The 19840-nt window shown below is 42.0% G+C and overlaps 2 protein-coding genes across 3 annotated transcripts in view; one reads left to right on the top strand and one right to left on the bottom strand.

Annotated features, from left to right (window-relative positions):
• The window catches only part of LOC311044932 (uncharacterized protein), a gene marked incomplete at its 3' end in the record, with an annotated part of 112715 nt that overhangs the window by 27392 nt on the left and 65483 nt on the right, over nt 1-19840 (top strand). The window lies entirely within an intron of this gene.
• LOC311044821 (uncharacterized protein) overlaps nt 7892-19840 on the bottom strand; it is an 18654-nt gene continuing 6705 nt past the window's right edge. Inside the window, exons 3-4 of one of the 2 annotated variants that reach the window (XM_084056632.1) lie at nt 19724-19836; nt 7892-13310 (exon numbers count right to left, since the gene is read on the bottom strand). In XM_084056632.1, coding sequence (XP_083912758.1) covers nt 9589-13310; nt 19724-19823 — 3822 coding nt within the window. In that variant the 5' untranslated portion in view covers nt 19824-19836 and the 3' untranslated portion in view covers nt 7892-9588. The remainder of the gene's footprint in view (nt 13311-19723; nt 19837-19840) is intronic. The other variant, XM_084056633.1, reaches the window with a different exon arrangement.

The raw sequence follows: 19840 nt of genomic DNA on the forward strand, positions 1-19840 counted from the left end.
AGCATTTTAGTGTAAGCATGCTGTTTTAGGAGAATTTTCAAAAGATAAATGGTGGTACCCAGGGGGCAAAACCCCCCTTTTTTTTGAATGCTGCATTTGCCCTGCTATAAAAGGTTGGCCACCAGAAATAATATCTATGACCCCGTAGGATCACAACCTATATGGACAACCCGGTCAATTTTTTGCTGGAAATCCAATATGGCCGCCTCAATATTGGCCCCTATCAGAAAATAGCTTTGGCAATAACTTTTCAACCACATGGGCTAGAAATAAAAACTTGGTGTCTATTTCATGGTTTCAGAGCATGAGAAACTCAATGGAATACTTATCTTTATGATTGGGTGTGTCTGGTCCTTTAATTTGCATATTTCCAAGATGGACGCCACGCGAAAATGAGTTTTACTATGACTTTTACAGTGACAGCTTACTGTTATGGCAAAAAGTCTGCTTTTTAAGCAATATGAACACATTTGGTCAGTTTGAGCTTTCATTTCTATTTTGGCAATATGGCTGCAGTCATGAATAATGTATGGTATTACATTTTCCCCCAGATTTATTGATTTATAGATCTATAGTTGTGGGGATGATTGCAGAGAAAAATCGGAGAAAAAGCCCACAATGTATCTTATGTATCATTTTAATAAACTAAATACAATATAAACATACACATGCACACTCCAAGACTTGCCAAAAACTTAAACTTTAGGGCTATACAAATTAACATAGTGGTATGCATTCAAGTAACATAACAAAATATAGACTACTTAGTGACAAATAGAGTAAAGGCAGAGTTGAGGTTGCCTACAAAAGGTTCATTTTGACCTCTATGGTGCTGTCTTGCCTGCTTCTAAAGCCAATGATACTATGGTACAATGCTATTCACTGTCACTGTTGTCATGTGTTGCACTGATCCTGCTGCATCGTGTCTCCAGTACCTGGCAACGGCATCCTAAGTAGCATGGAATTGCCTTCTTTGCACAGGAAAAGAGGCATGATATTGCCTTGTTCATTGACAAAGGCAAGGCTGGCTCGGTAGATGCAAGGGGGGCTGCATTGCTAGCACTGAGAGACCATCCATACTCTGTGACAGAAGGAATATCCGGCTTGGTGATATGTGCACATTTATCTATTATGGTTGCTAGAGCAGCTCTTCTCAGGTGCAGGTCAAAGGCATTCTCTGTCGGGGGCAGCAGCTTTAAGAGGGTTGATCTATTATTGAGGAACTTGTACACTCTAAGCTTACTCAGGTCAAAATCCTCCGGGTGGTCCGCTTTGGATGTATATACAGCAATTGTGAGGTCTCGTGCCTGATTGATGACGTCACATGAGAGGGAATCAGAAGAGTTTTCACCAAACTCCTCAAGTGCAGGGAGATCCAGACGCATGCTGGCCTTGAACCATGCCTTCTTCCCAGTGAAGAAGGGATAGCTGGTGGTATCTCTGCCACTTAAACTATGGATAAAGGGCAGGGCACGACACTCTGCAAGCCCCAGTGCTGATACCATTTCATGGATAGGGAGGTATGAATTTTGCTCTGTTCTCACCCACAACTCTGGAAGGCATCTGAGATGGGTTGCTGCATAGTAAAGGCACATGATGATGATGTCTGTGTCATTGGCATGGATGACAACTCTGTCAACTTTGTCATTCTGGACACTGTACAGGGTGTGGAGTATTATTCTTGTATCAGCTTCCTGTTGTGTGGATTCTAGTGCAGGGACATCTTCAATAGACCCCTCCTTGATCACCACACTCCTTGTCTCTTCTTTAAACCACCCACCCAGGTAAAGATGTGTTGGACCAAGGGCCGACTTAAGTTTCTCATTTTCACACCATTCGTCACAGAGGAAACTCAATAGGTTTGCCTTGTTAGGCTGACACAGCAAAAAACTCCTGAGGATCTGGAGCTGTGTAACGCATACTGACTTCATATTCTTTGGTAGGTTTTGGTCGAGCATATCTGTGTTCTTGCTCAGCTGTCTTAAGACTAGGTCCACTGTACCGGTCACGACAGAAGTGAATGATCTCTGTGCCAGCAGGCACATCATTCAACAGCAGACGTTGGTATCGTTCAGCGATTGTTCCAAATGCTTCACCTTTCAGGAACGACCAATGGCGTATGGCATACATGGCATCAATAACTACTGCTGTTGTTCTGTCTTCTGTAGGCAGGTCAGGGATGCATGCAACTTTGGTCTCCTCTTTCAGGACCTTCTCAAGGCTTGCCTTGGTACCTGTTCTCATCCTGCCATCTTCCTGGAAGAGGGAAGGGGGAAGCCACTGCACTCGTGGTTGCCTATAAAGTCAACAAGGTTGAGTTCTCCACCACTGGCTATGATTTGGGTCATGCGCAGGAGGGCAGTAATTTCATTGCTCTTGCCAGGTGCTGAGGTTTTCCCCTTAGATTTTTTAGATTTTGTGTTTTGAGTGTGGGAGGTGTTAAGCTTCATTATGCTTGTCTTCTTCTGTTCACTGGACAATGACTCACACAGTGCCGTCAGACCCAGTTCTTTCACACTCATCAAGTGGTCCTTGACTGTGGAATCAGCACACTGTCCTGTAGATATGTTGATCGTGGATGATGTGCTCACTGTAAATGGGTTAGTCTCCACTGCTACCATGACCTTGACTACCATCTCTGCATCCCGGATTACACGACTCTGACCATTACATTACATTACAGTCATTTAGCAGACGCTTTTATCCAAAGCGACTTACAATAAGTGTATTCAACATAGGTAGGGAACGAAAACTACTAATCACCAGAAGTTTTAAGTACATTTCCTGCAAAAACAAGCAACCAAGAGTATACCTAGCGCTAAGGTAAAAGTGCAATATATCAGCTACCTACTTTCTTAAACAGATGAGACAAAAATGGCAAAATCAAATGAGCACGAGCTAAAACAAATAAGTGTATCGACTAAACAAGATCCAATAAAACAGTACAACAGTAAAACAAGAGTTCGTACAACTAGTTAACAACAAGTAGGCCAGGCAAAGAGGAAGGATAGTGTTTCCTGAAGAGGTGGGTTTTCAGCCTGCGGCGAAAGATGGGCAGTGACTCTGCTGTCCTGACATCAGTGGGAAGTTCATTCCACCACTGTGGGGCCAGAACAGAAAAAAGTCGTGACCGTGTCGATCGACCAGAAGGACCGTTGAGTGGCGAGGGAGTCAGTCGCCCCGAGGTGGCAGACCGGAGTGGTCGGGCAGGGGTGTGGGCATTGACCAAAACTCGGAGGTAAGAAGGAGCTGTTCCTTTCACTGCTCTATAGGCTAGCACCAGGGTTTTAAACTGAATGCGAGCTGCTACGGGGAGCCAGTGCAGAGAACGGAGAAGGATAGTTGTGTGGGAGAACTTGGGGCGGTTGAACACCAGACGAGCCGCAGCTTTCTGAACAAGCTCCAGAGGTCTGATGGCTGATGCCGGAGCACCAGCAAGGAGGGAGTTGCAGTAGTCCAGGCGGGAGATGACAAGAGCCTGGATGAGCACCTGGGCTGTTTTCTCCGTGAGGAAGGGGCGAATCCTCCTGATGTTGTAGAGGAGGAATCTGCAGGACCGTGTCACTGATGCGATGTTAGCCGAGAACGACAGTTGATCGTCCAGGGTCACACCCAGATTCTTCGCAGTCCGAGTTGACGTCACCACAGCATTCTCAATGGTGATGGCCATGTCTCGGTGAGGACAGCCCTTCCCCGGGATGAACATCAGCTCGGTCTTGTCCAGGTTGAGCTTCAGGTGGTTCGTCGACATCCACTCCGAGATGTCAGCCAGACAAGCAGCAATGCGTGCCTCCACTTGTGTGTCAGAGGGGGGGAATGAGAGGATCAGCTGGGTGTCATCGGCATAGCAGTGGTAGGAAAAGCCATGGGAGTGGATGACAGCACCAAGAGATGTAGTGTAGAGAGAGAAAAGAAGAGGACCCAGAACCGAGCCTTGGGGAACCCCAGTAGTGAGCCTGTGTGGTTCTGACACAGACCCTCTCAGCATCACCTGGTAGGAGCGACCCGTCAGGTAGGATGCAAACAGGGAGAGTGCAGAGCCTGAGACACCCATCCCCTCGAGGGTGGAGAGGAGGATCTGGTGGTTCACTGTGTCGAACGCTGCAGACAGGTCCAGGAGTATCAGGACTGAGGAGAGAGAGTTCGCTCTAGCGGCATGGAGCGACTCCGTCACTGCCAGGAGGGCAGTCTCTGTCGAGTGACCCACTTTGAAGCCCGACTGGTTGGAGTCCAGGAGGTTGTTCTGGTGGAGGTAGGAAGACAGTTGTTTAAAGACAGCACGTTCGAGAGTTTTAGATAGGAAGGATAGAAGGGAAACCGGTCTGTAGTTCTTGATCTCAGAGGGGTCAAGTGTGGGTTTCTTCAGGAGGGGGGTGACTCTGGCAGTCTTGAAAGCAGAGGGAAAGTAGCCAGACGTCAGAGAGGTGTTAATAAGGTGGGTTAAGAAGGGAAGGAGTTCAGGTGCAGAGGACTGCAGCAGAGGGGATGGGACTGGGTCCAGGGAGCATGAGGTGGGGCGACTAGAGGTAACAAGGAGAAGGACCTCTTTAGAGGAGAGGGGAGAGAAGTGGGATAGAGAGGGTGGGGGAGAGGGAGGAGGAGTAGATGAAGATAGGGAGGGAGGGGTGGAAGGCAGACAGGTGTGGGTAGTGCGCAGGGCATCAGCCGGGGGAGGAGTGAAGGAGGATCGGATATCGTTCACCTTCTTGTCAAAGAAGTTGGCGAAGTCGTCAGGGAGGAGGGAGGAGGAGGGCGGAGGGGGTGGTGGTTGCAGGAGAGAGGATTGCACCAGACTCATGGTGTGGGTTGGAGGAGTGGAGGTGGAGCATAGACTTGAGCTCTGCAGAGACAGCTGCAGTGAGTGGTTTTGTGTAGACCCATTTTGTCCTGGCAGCAGGGCTGAGTCAGTGTAATGCCATCCAGACTGCTTGCTTCCTTGGCATCGGCATTATAGGTCTGCTCCAGTAGCATGTCAAGAGAAACACTGTTGTGGCTGCCATCTGCCAACAAATACACCTGCCATCAGTGCTTCATGTACCTCTGAAGCTGTTTCTGGTAGTTTCTTCATCTCAGCCAAATACAGAGGTAAAGATTGCTGCCCGTACTTGTAGTGGCCTGCTGCACTGAGGTAGGGTAGCATTCTTGCTGATTCACAGAGATGTCCTGTCCAGTCACCTTCCCGATCGTAGTAGATAAACCTTTGGAGAATATCTGACATCTCAAGGAAGGTTGCCCAGAGGACTGCAATTGGTTGCCCATTCAATGATTCCTGAAAAAGCAGCAGCTGCTCTCTTAGGACTGCCATCTCTGGACTGCCATCTCTGTTGCCATAACAGTCAGCTGTCACTGTAAAAGTCATAGTAAAACTCATTTTCGCGTGGCGTCCATCTTGGAAATATGCAAATTAAAGGTCCAGACACACCCAATCATAAAGATAAGTATTCCATTGAGTTTCTCATGCTCTGAAACCATGAACAAGACACCAAGTTTTTATTTCTAGCCCATCTGGTTCAAAAGTTATTGCCAAAGCTATTTTCTGATTGGGGCCAATATTGAGGCGGCCATATTGGATTTCCAGCAGCAAGTTGACCGGGTTGTCCATATAGGTTGTGATCCTACTGGGTCATAGATATTATTTCTGGTGGCCAACCTTTTATAGCAGGGCAAATGCAGCATTCCAAAAAAAAGGGGGTTTTGCCCCCTGGGTACCACCATTTATCTTTTGAAAATTCTCCTAAAACAGCATGCTTACACTAAAATGCTTATATATCCAGACTTATAAGGGCTACTGGCATAAACTTGGTACCTGAAGAAAGCTAAGACTTGGGGGATTCCAATGTTGGTGTCCAACACTGTACAGTTATTACCAAATTGTTGTAGTATTCCTGCAAACGCTGAAGAAATGTCATTTTTGTATCCTCGCCTATACAAAGATTACAGTTAGACAGTCAAAAACACCCTGTTACTCTCATGGTTGCACCCCAGCTATATTCCTACTTTCTTCCCCCATAAGTGCAGATGTTCTGTGCAAAGTTTCATGTCAGTAGAATAAAGAATGTGGGTTTTGCACCTGTTTTTTTGGAAAGAGGTCCTGGCGCTGGCGGCCATGTTGAATTTCTCAATTTTGAGGCCTTAATTGTCATTTTTGCGCTGGGTATACAGCAGATTTGGATTCAGCACCCCTTAATACCCCTAGAAATGTTGTATACCAAAAATAAACACGAAATGCCTTCGGGGTTATGCTTCTCTGAAAATTGACCCTGTCTATGGAGGGAGAGAAAATGGCTCCCACAGGAGATTGATCTTACGCAAGAAACAGATGAGTTATTCGGCTAGGTCACAGCGAACTTAAAGGGGAAATCCACCCATTTTCAATATTTAACTATGTCATTAATATAGCATAAAGGAGTTGTGTGGAAATAAGAAAAAAGTTCCCCCCTTTCTGTGTTGCCTTGAACTGGAGGATTGATTTTGGGTTTAACATTGCAAATTACAACATGATGACTCATCGTGTTGTAATTTGCCATGTTAAACCCAAAATCAATCTTCCAGTTCAAGGCAATACAGAAAGGGGGGAACTTTTTTCTTATTTCGACACAACTCCTTTATGCTATATTAATGACATAGTTAAATATTGAAAATGGGTGGATTTCCCCTTTAACAGCAAGCAGCAAGGAAAATTGTGTATTTAGTTACAACTAGAAATCATACGCAGATAACCACCTGGCCTAGTAACAAGATGGTTAATATTGCCTAATATTAAGAAATAGAAAGACGAGGAGGTGGCCGAGACCTATCGCCTACTGACAGAAGGGGTATAAATATTACTGATGTATGTTGTAATCTTGAGATCTTGATCATTGCTTGCTAATGCACGATCCTCAACATTGAAGATCCATAACCTACTGGTTTCATATCATTCTACTGGTGAAAAGAATCCTGTCAATTAGATATCTAGTTCAGTAGTGTTTAACTCTTTAAGACCAGGAACACATCTGTGTCATTTTTAGATTTCGTTGGGCTATTCAAAAATAGCAGCTCATAGCGCGGCACTCGGTGCCGCGCTATGAGCTTGTAGATCTGCTATTTTTGGTCCTTGACATGAAAAAGGTTTGAGAACCACTGATATTATAGCAACATAGGTTTAAAAAAAAAAGAACTATTAGGATTTAGAAGACATTTGTAGAATACTCCAGAAGCAAAGATTTGAGTTAAAATGTTTGCTTTTATTTGAGCTTTTATTAAATTATATATTCAAAGATATGCAAAAAAAATGCAGATCTACAAGCTCATAGCGCCGCGCTATTAGCTTGATCTGCTTGATCTGCTATTTTTGAATGGCCCACAGAAATATAATCTGTCTTCAACTGACTGTTGCAGCTATATGCTCTATTGACCCAACGTGAAGAGGACGGCCACTTGACCCGAACAATTCCCTCATATGGGGTCGTGGTATAACAAAGTTTGAGAGCCCCTGCTCTAGTCTAGTTATCCTTTTATGCCTTGGTCTCTGTTTAGATGTTACATTTCCTTGTCTCGTGTTTTGATGTGCTTTTTTTATTTTTTATCATCAACATCTGCCCCAGTCTATAAGCCAGACAGAACTACATGATTCCTATTCCTATATCAACAGTTGAGTCTGTTGTGTGCACTATTACTTTTAACTTTACAGCTACAATGATAGATACATTAAGAGCTTTTTACAGGCAGGATTAGAACAGGCAAAAAGAGAGCAATACAATGTTTGATTAATGTAAACAGTTTACACAGGGTGTAAATTGAACAAAAATATTTATTAGGAAAACAATTACATTAAACAGAAAGTATATGATTCAATGTAAGCATAATCTTTAAGTAAAGTAATGAATTAAGGACTGTGTAATGATAACATGTACTGAAAACAGGCTGCTGGAGAAGGAGAGAGAGAGAGAGAGAGAGAGAGAGAGAGAGAGAGAGAGAGAGAGAGAGAGAGAGAGAGAGAGAGAGAGAGAGCACATTGAACCAGCCCCCTCATCGACCAGTCAACTTGATCACACATCGCCAACATTCCACCTGAGAGAGAGAGAGAGAGAGAGAGAGAGAGAGAGAGAGAGAGAGAGAGAGAGAGAGAGAGAGAGAGAGAGCGAGCGCACAAGCGGCCTAACCAAAGAGGCATCTTTAAATACTGGCCCCATTTTCAAAGCATAGTCTACACATTATTATGGGGGGGAAAACAATGCATAATTAACTATCAATATAATGCAAATAAAGAAACAAATCGAAAACCAATTCCTTTCCTCTCCAGCCCTCAGTAGTGAGCACATGCACACGTACACAACACAGAGAAGTAACTACTGTTTCAAGAGAGCTGCCCCGCATCTAACTCAAGATGTTCTCTGACTAACGACTCAATGCTAGTCTTCAGTGCGCCCACATGCAGCTCTGCCACCAGGCAAATGCCCGGTGGCGTACCCGCGTTCGACGCACCACAAAACAACAAACTAAAATAACAAACTGACAGCAAATTCAACAAAAGAAAAATACATCAAAACAACAAACAGCGTTAAGCGCTTCTTCTTCCTAGCACGGGGGTTCACGTAGCTCTGATGGTATCTAAACCACCCTGCCCACCTTACCTTCTCTGTCTTGTATACGCACACACTGTACTCACCAGATCACAGCCAATAACATCATTGCCAGCACCGCCAGCCGACCAAACTCCCCCTCGTCACAGGCACCAAAGAAATAAAAACATACAAACACAATTTAAATGTTGCAACCAATATCATTCTATATCCTGCACGTAGGTATCACAGTGAAGTTAAACACTGCTAATATGTTTGCTCACTTCGTAACACACATTAATCTTAACCACTTAAACCCCAGAATCCATATTGTAGGGAGGGCTTTCGCAGAAAATAGCTGATCGGCAAGCTCACAACGTGGCGCAGCGCTGTTAGCTTTTCGATCAGCTATTTTCTGCGAAAGCTTTCCCCACAATAACAGAAAACAGAAGATACACAAGTATAGAGCCTTGAGGGACTCCGGTCAACCATATGGGTTTAAGTGGTTAAATAATGGATCACATTTACAATTTGCCTACAATGTGTTTCATAATGATGTCCTTTACTGCCACGATTTTCCTTCTTTCCTCTATCACAGCAGGGCAAAATCTTGAGAAAGTCGTGACAATGTATTTGATTAGATTTAGTACACTCACATTTTAGCAGAAGGGACTATAGTAATACAGGAATACAATTTACTCTGTGTGGACAATATGTTCCAATAAATGTTGATTTAATTTCATTACACAATTATTGTTATTAATTGTTCTCTTGTTTGTTTGTGTGTTTGTTTTTACATTTAAAATAATAACACTCACTCAATAACAAGGGTTTTGAGCTTCTGTTTGGGGAGAAACATTTTAAATAATCATCAAATAATAATCAATGCATCACGTTGCACCAAGTTCTGAGCTTGTAGATCTGCTATGTTTGCAGAATGTTTGCCTAAATGACAAGCCCAGAATAAGGACAGGTTTAAGTTGTTAAGGCCTAAGCACAATGCTTCAAATCTAATTCCTTCACTGCCTGAATCATTTTTGTTTTACTATTTAAAGAAATCTGTAAATTTCTGGAAAACGCCCCGATTCTTTTTTCTCTTCTGTCTTTCTGCGTACATTTCTGTCTCAGATTTTGTGAGCGTTTCCTCTTTGGCGACCTTGGATATGATCTGCGCCTGTTCTTTCATAGCCTCCAAAGACCGAATGCGGGCCACATAGCCCTCCTTGACTTCTGACTTTTCTCCCTCGATGAGCAGGTCTATGTATTCAGGGGCGGAAAGTGGATTGGGCCTCAAAGCAATCTTATTCAGTCGAGCCAAACATGCAGCTGACTGCTCCACAAGGGACACTATCACATCTTGAAGGTTTGCAATGTCCTCCTCTTGCTTTTCAATCAAGTCTTGGACGGATAACTTTGCTTGCGTGGCATTCTCATACTTTGCCTTAAACTCCTGCACTGTGCGCTTCTCTTTCACCTTAACATACTCCCATCTGTACTTCTGGTTGAAATGGACAGTCCACACACATTTTCCTGGGCATACAGTACACCTTCCACTGCTGTCCATGGCGGTACAGCCGTGCTTTTGACTGTCATTTGGTATTCCACAGGGGTAGTGACAAGTCATTGAACACTGTTGGCAGTTGGTGATGAACTCTCCTGCTTTAGTGATCATTTCTTGCTTTGGCTTGATGATCTCAACCTCAATCTCAAAATTCTCATTTGAGCAGATGGCAGCTTCATGCTCTTCAATTTTTTGTTTCGTCATCCTGATTTCTTCAAGTTTCGCTATCCCAGCTTTAACTTGTGGCTGTATACCTTCGACAGCTGTTTCAAGCCTTTTGCGTTCTTTAAGAACCTCCTTTGTTAGCTGCAAACTTTTGGTCTCCATTTTGTCTAAAGCTGCAAAGAAACGTTTCAAGCTCTTCATGCCCATGTTCCAAAACATTTTATCAAAGTTTTCATTGTCAGTGTCTTCATCTTCATCACAGTCCCTTTCCCTGAGGGATCTTTTGTCTGCAAACAGAGCAGAGTTGTTGAATTTGAAGTGAATGGGCAACCCCACATCTGTTTTAGGACATGGGACATTGGAGGCATTTATCGCCTCCAGAACTGGGGGTTGCTGGCCGTCTGCGAACGTCACCAGCATCCGAATGTTGTCTGCAATGTCTTTGCCAAAAATGGACAGCACAGAGTCAAACACATACTTTTGTGTGTGTGTCAACCTTGCAAGAGAGGCCTGGGTAACGAAACACACTGTGTCAATCTCACTGACACCGATCTCGGAAGCGAAAAGGCTTCGGACCTTCTCTGTAATTGCCCTGTCTCTGTCTATTCCACGAGTGTCACCAAAGCCTGGTGTGTCAACGAGGGTGAGAGAATAAGGGACTTTAAAACCCTCTTGGTGGTTAATTTTGTATGCAATGACCTCAGATGTTTGGCTTTCAGCTTGTGACTTTGATTGTCCCTCGTGGATTAATTTAAATCGGTAATCATCATTCCAGTTTATGCCGAGGATGTAGTTGATCATCCCATTGATGAGGGTGGTCTTTCCTGCCCCAGTTGCTCCAAGCACCATTATCGTACGATTTCGCCTCATGCTTTCCTTGCCAAAACTGTAGATCTTGCATCCATCAATGTCAATTTCATTTATTTTCAGAGGTAGCTTGTAAACTGAGGGCAACCCTGAATTGATGAGTTTGCTTTCAAGTCTGTGGAATTCAGCCAGGCGTACAGTTTCAGCTTTTGTTGTCTGGACAGTGAGTGCAATGCTTTCCTTGCTTCTGCCAGCCACACCACAGATAGAACTGACTCTAACTGTATAATTTGTCAATGGTTCAAGCCCAGTAATGATGGTATTTTCAGCATTTGACGCCACTTTGTCCCACTGCAGTTGTTCATGTTTCATTCCAGTGGATATTTGTGCGTACTCCACACTGTAGCTCTCTACAGTCACCCCGTCTCCAAGCTCAGTTGGTTGCTCCCATTTAACTGATAGTTGATCTGAGTATGCTTCAACTTGAGGTTTTCCAGGTGGACTTGTGGGTAAAGTTTTCATGGAGCCACTGACTTCACTGGCTGGCCCTCTGCCAACTGGGCACACTGCTCTGAATCTGAACAAGTACTCTGTGTTAGGAGTCAAATTGGACACTGTGACTTCATCAGCTTTGGATGCTGTCTGTTGTTGCCAGTCATCTGGTCCAGTGACACAGTACTCAATAGAGTAGTGGCTGATGCCTTCTGCTCCAAATCTTGGTGGGCACAACTTGAGCGTCACACTGTTATGGGTTATGTCACTAACTGCAGGTGTTTCAGGCTTGGAAGGTGGCTCGAAGTTCTCATTGACCAGAAATCCATCGTTATAAAGGTAGACACTTGCACCCTTTTTACTCTCATTTGGTATAGCTGTCGCAAGGAACTGTATATTCTTGTTGTCCTTGTTGACCTCCGAAAAATCAATGTAAAGCTTTGCTTTTTGTCTCAATTTCTCTGTTAACTCTTTTGAAAAGTACCATTGTTCCTCTTCTACATCACAAGGATGCAGTACAGTATCTTGAGTGTTCACTTGTTTGGGTGTTTCTCTTAAGTAGCTTAACAAAGCTGACAGATATGGTTCAGCCGTTTGCAGTGAGGTGAAAGCAAAACATACAGCTTGCTGGGTTTCTGAACTGAGGATTATTTTGTCAAATTCACTCTGACTTGAGACAACCTTTGTGTTTTTCATCATGTCAGTTAGGGAGCTTATGATGTTTATTTCTCTCTCTTTGCAGCGCATCCACTCATTCAGGTCTCTGCTGTTGAAAGGAGATGAGTGTCTTCTTTTCAGGATCTCTGCAAGCACACTCTCCTCTTCCCCACCTCCTCTGAGTGAAGGAAGTCTCTTTGCCAAGGTTTTCTGAAAGTCTAGCTTGTATTCATTACACTGATGTTTAAAATCTCTCAGCTTCTTCCTAATCTGTGGGAACTGTTGTGCCACAGTGCTCTTCAGTGCATCATTGCACTTCAATTCCAGTTCACTGAAGTCCTCAAGGACACTTTGAGCTTCATTCACTAATCCAATGCTAATTTCACGGACCAGCTGAGCAGCTTTAGAATCTAAAACCTTCAAAGGCATCAGCCAGACCTTCACTGGTACAGCATTCTCTCCATTTTTTCCCAACAATTGTGGGAGACTTTGGTAGACATGTATTGCATCCTGAAAAGAGACCGGGGTGGTGTCAAGAGCAAAGTCCCCATGGAACTTGCAGGAGAATTGATCAGCCTTTGCAATATCTGTGTCTTTCATTTGTAGAGAAGCTTGGCCTTCTATTGACAGGCAGGGAATCTTAGTGATTGCTACCTTCAGGTTGCCTTCAATTTCTAGACGATTCTCTTTATCAGACACTTGACGGTCAAATACAAAGAATGCTTGTGCCCCATAAAGGATACCAGTTACAACATGTGTTGCTATGTCTGAGTCAAAAACATGTGGATGGTTCACATTGTCTCTTCCAAGATGATTCATCGACAATTGTTCAAATATTGTGGTAGCTTTGTATTTGAATGTTACTCTTGCCTGATTTTTTGAAGTCTTACAATCATTGAGATATTTGGCAGAGCCAGCAACCTCTACCATTCCACCCAAAAAACTTGCTTTCAAGGACGCTTCAACATTCAGTGATGAAGTTTTGTCCTCAATCGATTCAGATGCAACTATGTCAAATTCAGTGTTGTGCTGGGTACTTTTTCTTGTATCCTTTTCCAGATCTTCACAATTCCACAATGTAAAGCCTGTAATTGATGGAATAAGAGGCTTAAGTTAGTGCCTTTCTACTATTATTGATAGTTGTAATTTATTTCACTATGTTTGATAACAATTCTTAATTTTGTACACAGCATTGGAATTTCTCCATATGAAAATGTGGATTGTTTCTCCCAGACCCTGGGATGGCCGCCCTATATAGTGAATATTAGTTGCTAGCTGACTAATTGATTGTTGAATCTTTGTTTTTATTTTATTTTATACTTTATTGAGTCCAAACATGTTAACAATAAATCATTCAGTTTACTTCCATAGTAGTAATAATACATTTCACATGTTTTATGTCTCTGTTATCACCAGACATTTCGACCCATTCTTTTTTTTTTTTTTTTTTTGCATGTAAAACCCCTTCACCTACATACATAAAGTAAAGAATGAAAAGGATATTAAGACATTTCAAGATCATTATTTCGTCCATGCATCCGCATCAACCTCCTTTGTGAGGAGGCATAAGCAATAAAATTGACATCCAGAAATAAAACAATAAGAAATAAACACACAAAAAGAAAATAAAAAGGGGGGGGGGGTGTTAGGCTTTGTTGTATCATTTTGGTAATATGTCTTCCATTTTCTTTTATTTCATTTTTTTTTTTTTTTTTTTTCATCCTTAAGGTTAAATAATCAAATTACGTGTATTTGCAAGATAGAGTGCCCATCTCTTTTCAAACAAACTGTCCTTTCCATTAATTTTATATGTCACCTTCTCCATGGAATAAATGTCTTCCACTTTTTCCATCCATCTGACTACCCTAGGTAGTTCCAGACCCTTCCAACATCTAGTTATTTGTTTGAGTGCTGTAATTCTCAAAATCCAAAAAAGATATAATTCTTCCCTCTGTAGACTTTTGGGACGTGTTCCCAAAAGTATATTGTGATTTTCTAAAATAACAGCTCTTCCAAATATTTGTTCTATGATTTGTAAAACTTTGGACCAAAAGTGTTGTATTTTGGGGCATGTAAGGAAAATATGGGTATGATCCGCCCTATTCTCCCCACATCCCCTCCAACAACTAGAGTTTAAAGTGTACTTGGATATCGATAGAGGCGTTTGGAAATACCTTATATTCATCTTCCAGGCGTATTCCTGCTAAAAAGGCGATCTTATATGATTAAAAATGTCTTTAAAACTCTGATTCCACTCACTTTCCTTGTATGGTTATTTTCAATTCTTTATCCCATTTATCCTTTATGTGATCTAGATCTTCAATTTTGTTTTCCTGAAAGATTTGATAAACTTGTCCAATTGTGTTTTTGTAATCATGTCTTTGATGAGATTTTACTATACATCTTAGGAGAGGGTGAAGGTCTCCAAGAGTTCTAATTTTGAGCTTCTCTTTTAAGTAACTCCTCACTTGCAAATATCGATAAAAATGATGACTTGGAAGATCATATTGATCTACTAAATTTTCAAAAGAGACCACCCCTTCTTCATTATACATTTGATAAAATCTCCTGAGACCTTTCCCTTCCCATATCTTAAAAACATGATCAATACTATTTGGAGTGAAATCTGAGTCACATGACATTTCTCTCATACAGGTAATTTCTTGTTCTTTAACCTTACTTATTTTGCATATCGTTTTACAGATTTTAAATGTATTACGTATAGAATGATTGAGCGTTTTAGTCTGTATTTTATTATAGGATGCAAAGATCAAGGTGCTGAGTGGTTCAACCAGATTAGACTCTATGAGCTTCCATTTAGGGCTTATTTTATTGTTCATCCAGATTAAAATGGGTTTTAACTGTGCTGCGTAATAATAATGAAATAAATTAGGTAACGCCAGACCTCCTCTGTCTTTGTCTTGTTGCAGGGTTTTGAGTTTAACTCTTGGCTTCTTTGCATCCCATATAAACTTTCTCATCAATCCCTCCCATACTTGAAGACATGCAGGTGATATGTAATGGCAGGTTTTGAAATAGAAATAGGAAGCGTGGCAAAACGTTCATTTTGATAATCTTAATTCTTTCCAGTAAGGTGGAAGGTATTATTTTCCACCTACTCATATCTTGTTTTACAGAGTTTTCCAGTGGCCCATAATTACAGTGATATAGTTCATCTAGATTATTAGGTATGTTTACTCCCAGATATCTAACTTTATTCTGATCCCATTTGATATTAAACTGTTTTTTAAAATCTTTTTCCAAATAACCACCCACTAACATGGCTTCAGTTTTATTTAAATTTAACTTATATCCAGACATAACTCCATAGTTTGTTATTTCCTCTAATAAAATGGGCAAGGATTTACATATTTCTGTAAGGAACACTATAATATCATCTGCATACATTGCCAATTTATGTTCTTCTTCCTTTAGTTTAACTCCCTTTATTTTATTATTTTCCCTAATATGTTCTGCTAGGGGCTCAATCGATCGAATTCGATCGAAAGCCTTTTCTGCGTCCAAGGTCAAGGTCAACATCTGTTGTTTCATTTCTACCGTTTGGTCTATTATGTTAAGTGTGCGCCTCACATTATCACTTAAGAGGCGATTCCTAACAAAACCTGTTTGGTCTAAATTAATTATATCTGGGAGTACATATGAGAGTCTGTTGGCTATAATCGAAGTAAAACCATCACTTCCTGGGCTCTTTCCAGTTCTACCTTCCTGGATAACCTTTGTTGATTGTTGAATCTTTGAAGCCTTCTCTTTTGCACCTTTCACATTTGGATCTCTGTTAATCACTTCCCAGTTTCCTCATTCTTCTTTCCCAACAAATTCAACACAGAAACATCATCACACAGTGCAGGAATTTCCAATTATACTGGTTATTTCAAAATAAACTGCCTATCAAGTTACTGTACAGAAAGATGCCAAACATTTATAAGAAGAAAAAACAGAGACAGGGCTCTGTAATGCTCAACATAATGTTAAAGTAAGACCCCTTTTCCTACCCTGATGGTGCCTTACATCTATATTTTTCTTCTAGGAAGGCAAAGTACAAGAAGTTGGAGGACAGCCACCGGAACGGGTGGAGGACCAGGTGCATGCCAGTCAGGGGTTATAACCTCAGCAACTATGGAATCTTGGCCATTATGCATCAAAGGAGAAGAGCCATCAACAATATGGAGGTGGAAGAGAAAGCCTCTAGGTGGCTGTGGCTGAAACTTAATGAACTTCAATCTTGGTGCTTGGTCTATTTTGACCATTTTGACACCAAATGACTGTAGTTGTTTAAGCAAAGCTACATCTTAAAAATAAGCTAAAACCAAATTACAGACACCACAAAAGAAAAATACCCTCAGTGGTGCCCAAGAAGTGGGAGGAGATAACCAGACTTACCCAAAGACACATTTTTGAGATGGCCTTCAATTGTAGTCTGAAGAAAACAAACTGGTATCAAGGCTACCAATGCTGACCTGGACAACCAGTTGAGAGCTGTGAACAAGTTTTCCACAAGCTGTAGACAACTCCCTAGAAGATCCCAGGCCTGGGTCTATAAGCAGATGATCCTCACAAGAATCCTCTGGTCCCTGGTCATCCATGAAGTCCCCATGACTAGTGGAAGGCTTTGAGTAAAAGGTGGGACGTAGATGGCTGGGCTGAGCAGCATTGTGTTGTATGGGAACAGTAACAGACTCCCATTTAGCTCTATCAGGTTGGAATTAATCATGGCACAGTCATGTCAGGAGAACACCTGCAGTACACTGACATAAGAGACACCAAAGTGTCCAGTGCAGGAATCGCCATAAGGACAGAAAGGAAGTGGCGTGCAGGCAAAGCAGTACAGCATCTCATCTGAGTCCAGAAGGCAATTCCAAAGCTCATCTGAAGCACCATGTCTTTTTTGGGAGTGTGGCACAGGGCAGAGCCAGAATCAGGAGCTCAACATTGACCCAATATGACACTGCCAAGGAAGTAGAAGCTGGTGCAGGAGGAGGTGTGTGCTTGAGTGTAGGAAGAGCGAGCAACCAGAACAGTGGCAATGCAACAACAGGGTGTCTGGATGAAGTGGGAACAGGCGATGGAACAGAATGTCACCTGGCATGCACAGTATACATCTGCTTGCACAATATCAGTATACATCTGCTGCAATTCTCACGCACCTTTATATTTATCTCAGGTACTTGTGTAAATCTGTAGATAACTTGTTTGTTTTTTGTTTTTTGTTCTCTTGTTTGATATCCTTTCACACTTGCCCCCCCCTCTTTTTCTTCCTCTTTTTCTATGGAAATGACAATACGATGGGAATGCACGAAAAAAAAAAAAAAAAACAATTTCACCCACTTTTTTACTTCTGTAAACCTATGATGTGACAATAAAGCTGATTCTGATTCAGAACATCTGGAAGTGGAAGCCCCAGAGGATCAAGTTATTGATTGAGAGGACATGTGATATCCTCCCCAGCTCTTCCCTATCTTATGCATCCCTGCATCCTCAGCATGTGTTCCAAGACAGGGATCCCTGAACACATCCTGAGTAGCTGCCCCAAGGTGCTGGGTGAGGGGTACTATAGCCTCGGAAACCCATGCCTTTTTTTTTCGTTTAAAAAGAAAAAAAGCCTGGGAGAGCCTTGCAGGAACGGTGGTTTTAGGACCTTGTTATCTCCTAACCAATCAGAGTGCAGATGGGGCGTCGCTCTAAATTTGGTGACGTCAGCGTGCTCTGTGCACAGGCCGGGGGGGGGGGGGGAATCCAACCGCCTGGGTTTGGATCCGCCCTTCAAGACCATCGATAGGGCTCGCTCTTTCAGGCTAGGGGTACTATCACTGAAGAGTGAAGACATGACCAGTTCCACAAGTTCAATGCTGAGGCAATCAGCAAGGGGATCAGCGAAAGCATATACACTCCTTGATTGTTTTTTTCAAGTTGAGCGATTGTCCAAAGCAAAGAACTGGCTCTGTTTGCTTTCTACGGCACAAGACTGGGTGATGATAGTCGACCTGGAGAGGAGGCTAGACATCCCATCACCATTTCATCCAGTCCTCAATGAGAACACATATCAGCTTGGTCTCTGAGGCCAAGACTGTTCATCCTATTCTGAAACTAACGGTGCCCTCGGAGGAGATAATGGAGGAGATGCAAGAAAGGAAGCAGGTGGCAGACCAGGAGCTGGTGCACTGCTACACAAATGTGTGGAGGACCAGGATGCCAGTGGAGGTGGGCAGTCAGGGTTTTTAAAGTTTTTCCCTCAGCAAGACCATGCAGCATTACGGGTTAAAGCAGGAAAGTAGCCATCAACAATGTGGAAGCAGGAGAAAAGAGTGTCTGATGGTTCTGGCTTAAAAAGGGTCACCAGTGGGGTCAGTAGAATGCCTCTTGGACACAGGCCGAGGCGTGATCAAACTTAGTTTGGTCACCTGTACAAGGGTGTCTGTCACTCGCTGACTAAAGGATACAAACTGATGATGTAAGAGCATCACAAGATGCTTGGATTAAATAGAGATTTTGTCCAGCTATAACTATGAACTGGCTTAACTATGCTTACCTAATCTTGTTTTGTATATATATACAAGTTGATTTTAAAATATACAGTTTAAGTCAAGAAATCAACCTGCATCTTTCACTGCACCGAGACATTATTGTCCTCATCTGTATGTGATGGATAACTTTAACTTGATTGTTTGTAGGCACCCTGGTGTTCTTTGTTTTGAATTCAATACTTTGTGTGTTTATAAGCTGTTTTGCTATTTGACCTCGTTGTTTTCTTTGTAAAGCACTTTGTAACCCAGTTTTGAGAGGTGCTATATAAATAAAGTTTTATTATTATTATTATTATTATTATTATTATTATTACCCTTATTATTATTATTATTATTATTATTATTTCCACGTCTTATTTGTGCCGATAATCTCTAGAATATGGTACAGTATTCTGCAGAGAATAATTTGACCTGCCTTCATAGGCTGTATTGCATACTATGATGTTTTCTTTTGAAATCCATTTGAAGGTTTGATGTGACCATTAACCCCGTACACCTGTAGTACTAAATACTTCAGTTGACTGGCGTCCTTCAGGGGTCTATACTAGGTCTCCCCTAATTCCCTTTACACCACATCTCTTTGGTGAAAATAGCAGATCTACATACACAATGCATCAAGTTGTGAGCTTTTAGATCTGCTATTCTTGTGTTTGCTTATTATGACATAATTTATTGTGACATATTATGCCCAGAAAAGGGACGCTAGGCTTCAAGTAGTTAACTGATTATTGTATATATATATATATAGTATCATAATTGGTGGCATAAAGCCAGTAGGCCTACATGCTTGCATATATATATATATATATATATATATATATATATATATATATATATATATATATATATATATATATATATATATATATATATATATATATATATATATATATATATATATATATACTTTTATACAGTATATAATTATCACTGCAGTTCTTCATTGAAAGCTTTACCTGGTACAAGTGAGTCTTGTCGACAGTCGTAGAGCATTCCAAGACTGAAGGGTCGACCAAGAGCTGCCAGCTCTATCATTTTACTGCCCCCTGGGTCCATGGCTCACACTGCACTAG

This window comes from Gymnoscopelus microlampas (genome assembly GCF_963454915.1).
Source record: "Gymnoscopelus microlampas genome assembly, chromosome: 5".
Taxonomy (NCBI): domain Eukaryota; kingdom Metazoa; phylum Chordata; class Actinopteri; order Myctophiformes; family Myctophidae; genus Gymnoscopelus; species Gymnoscopelus microlampas.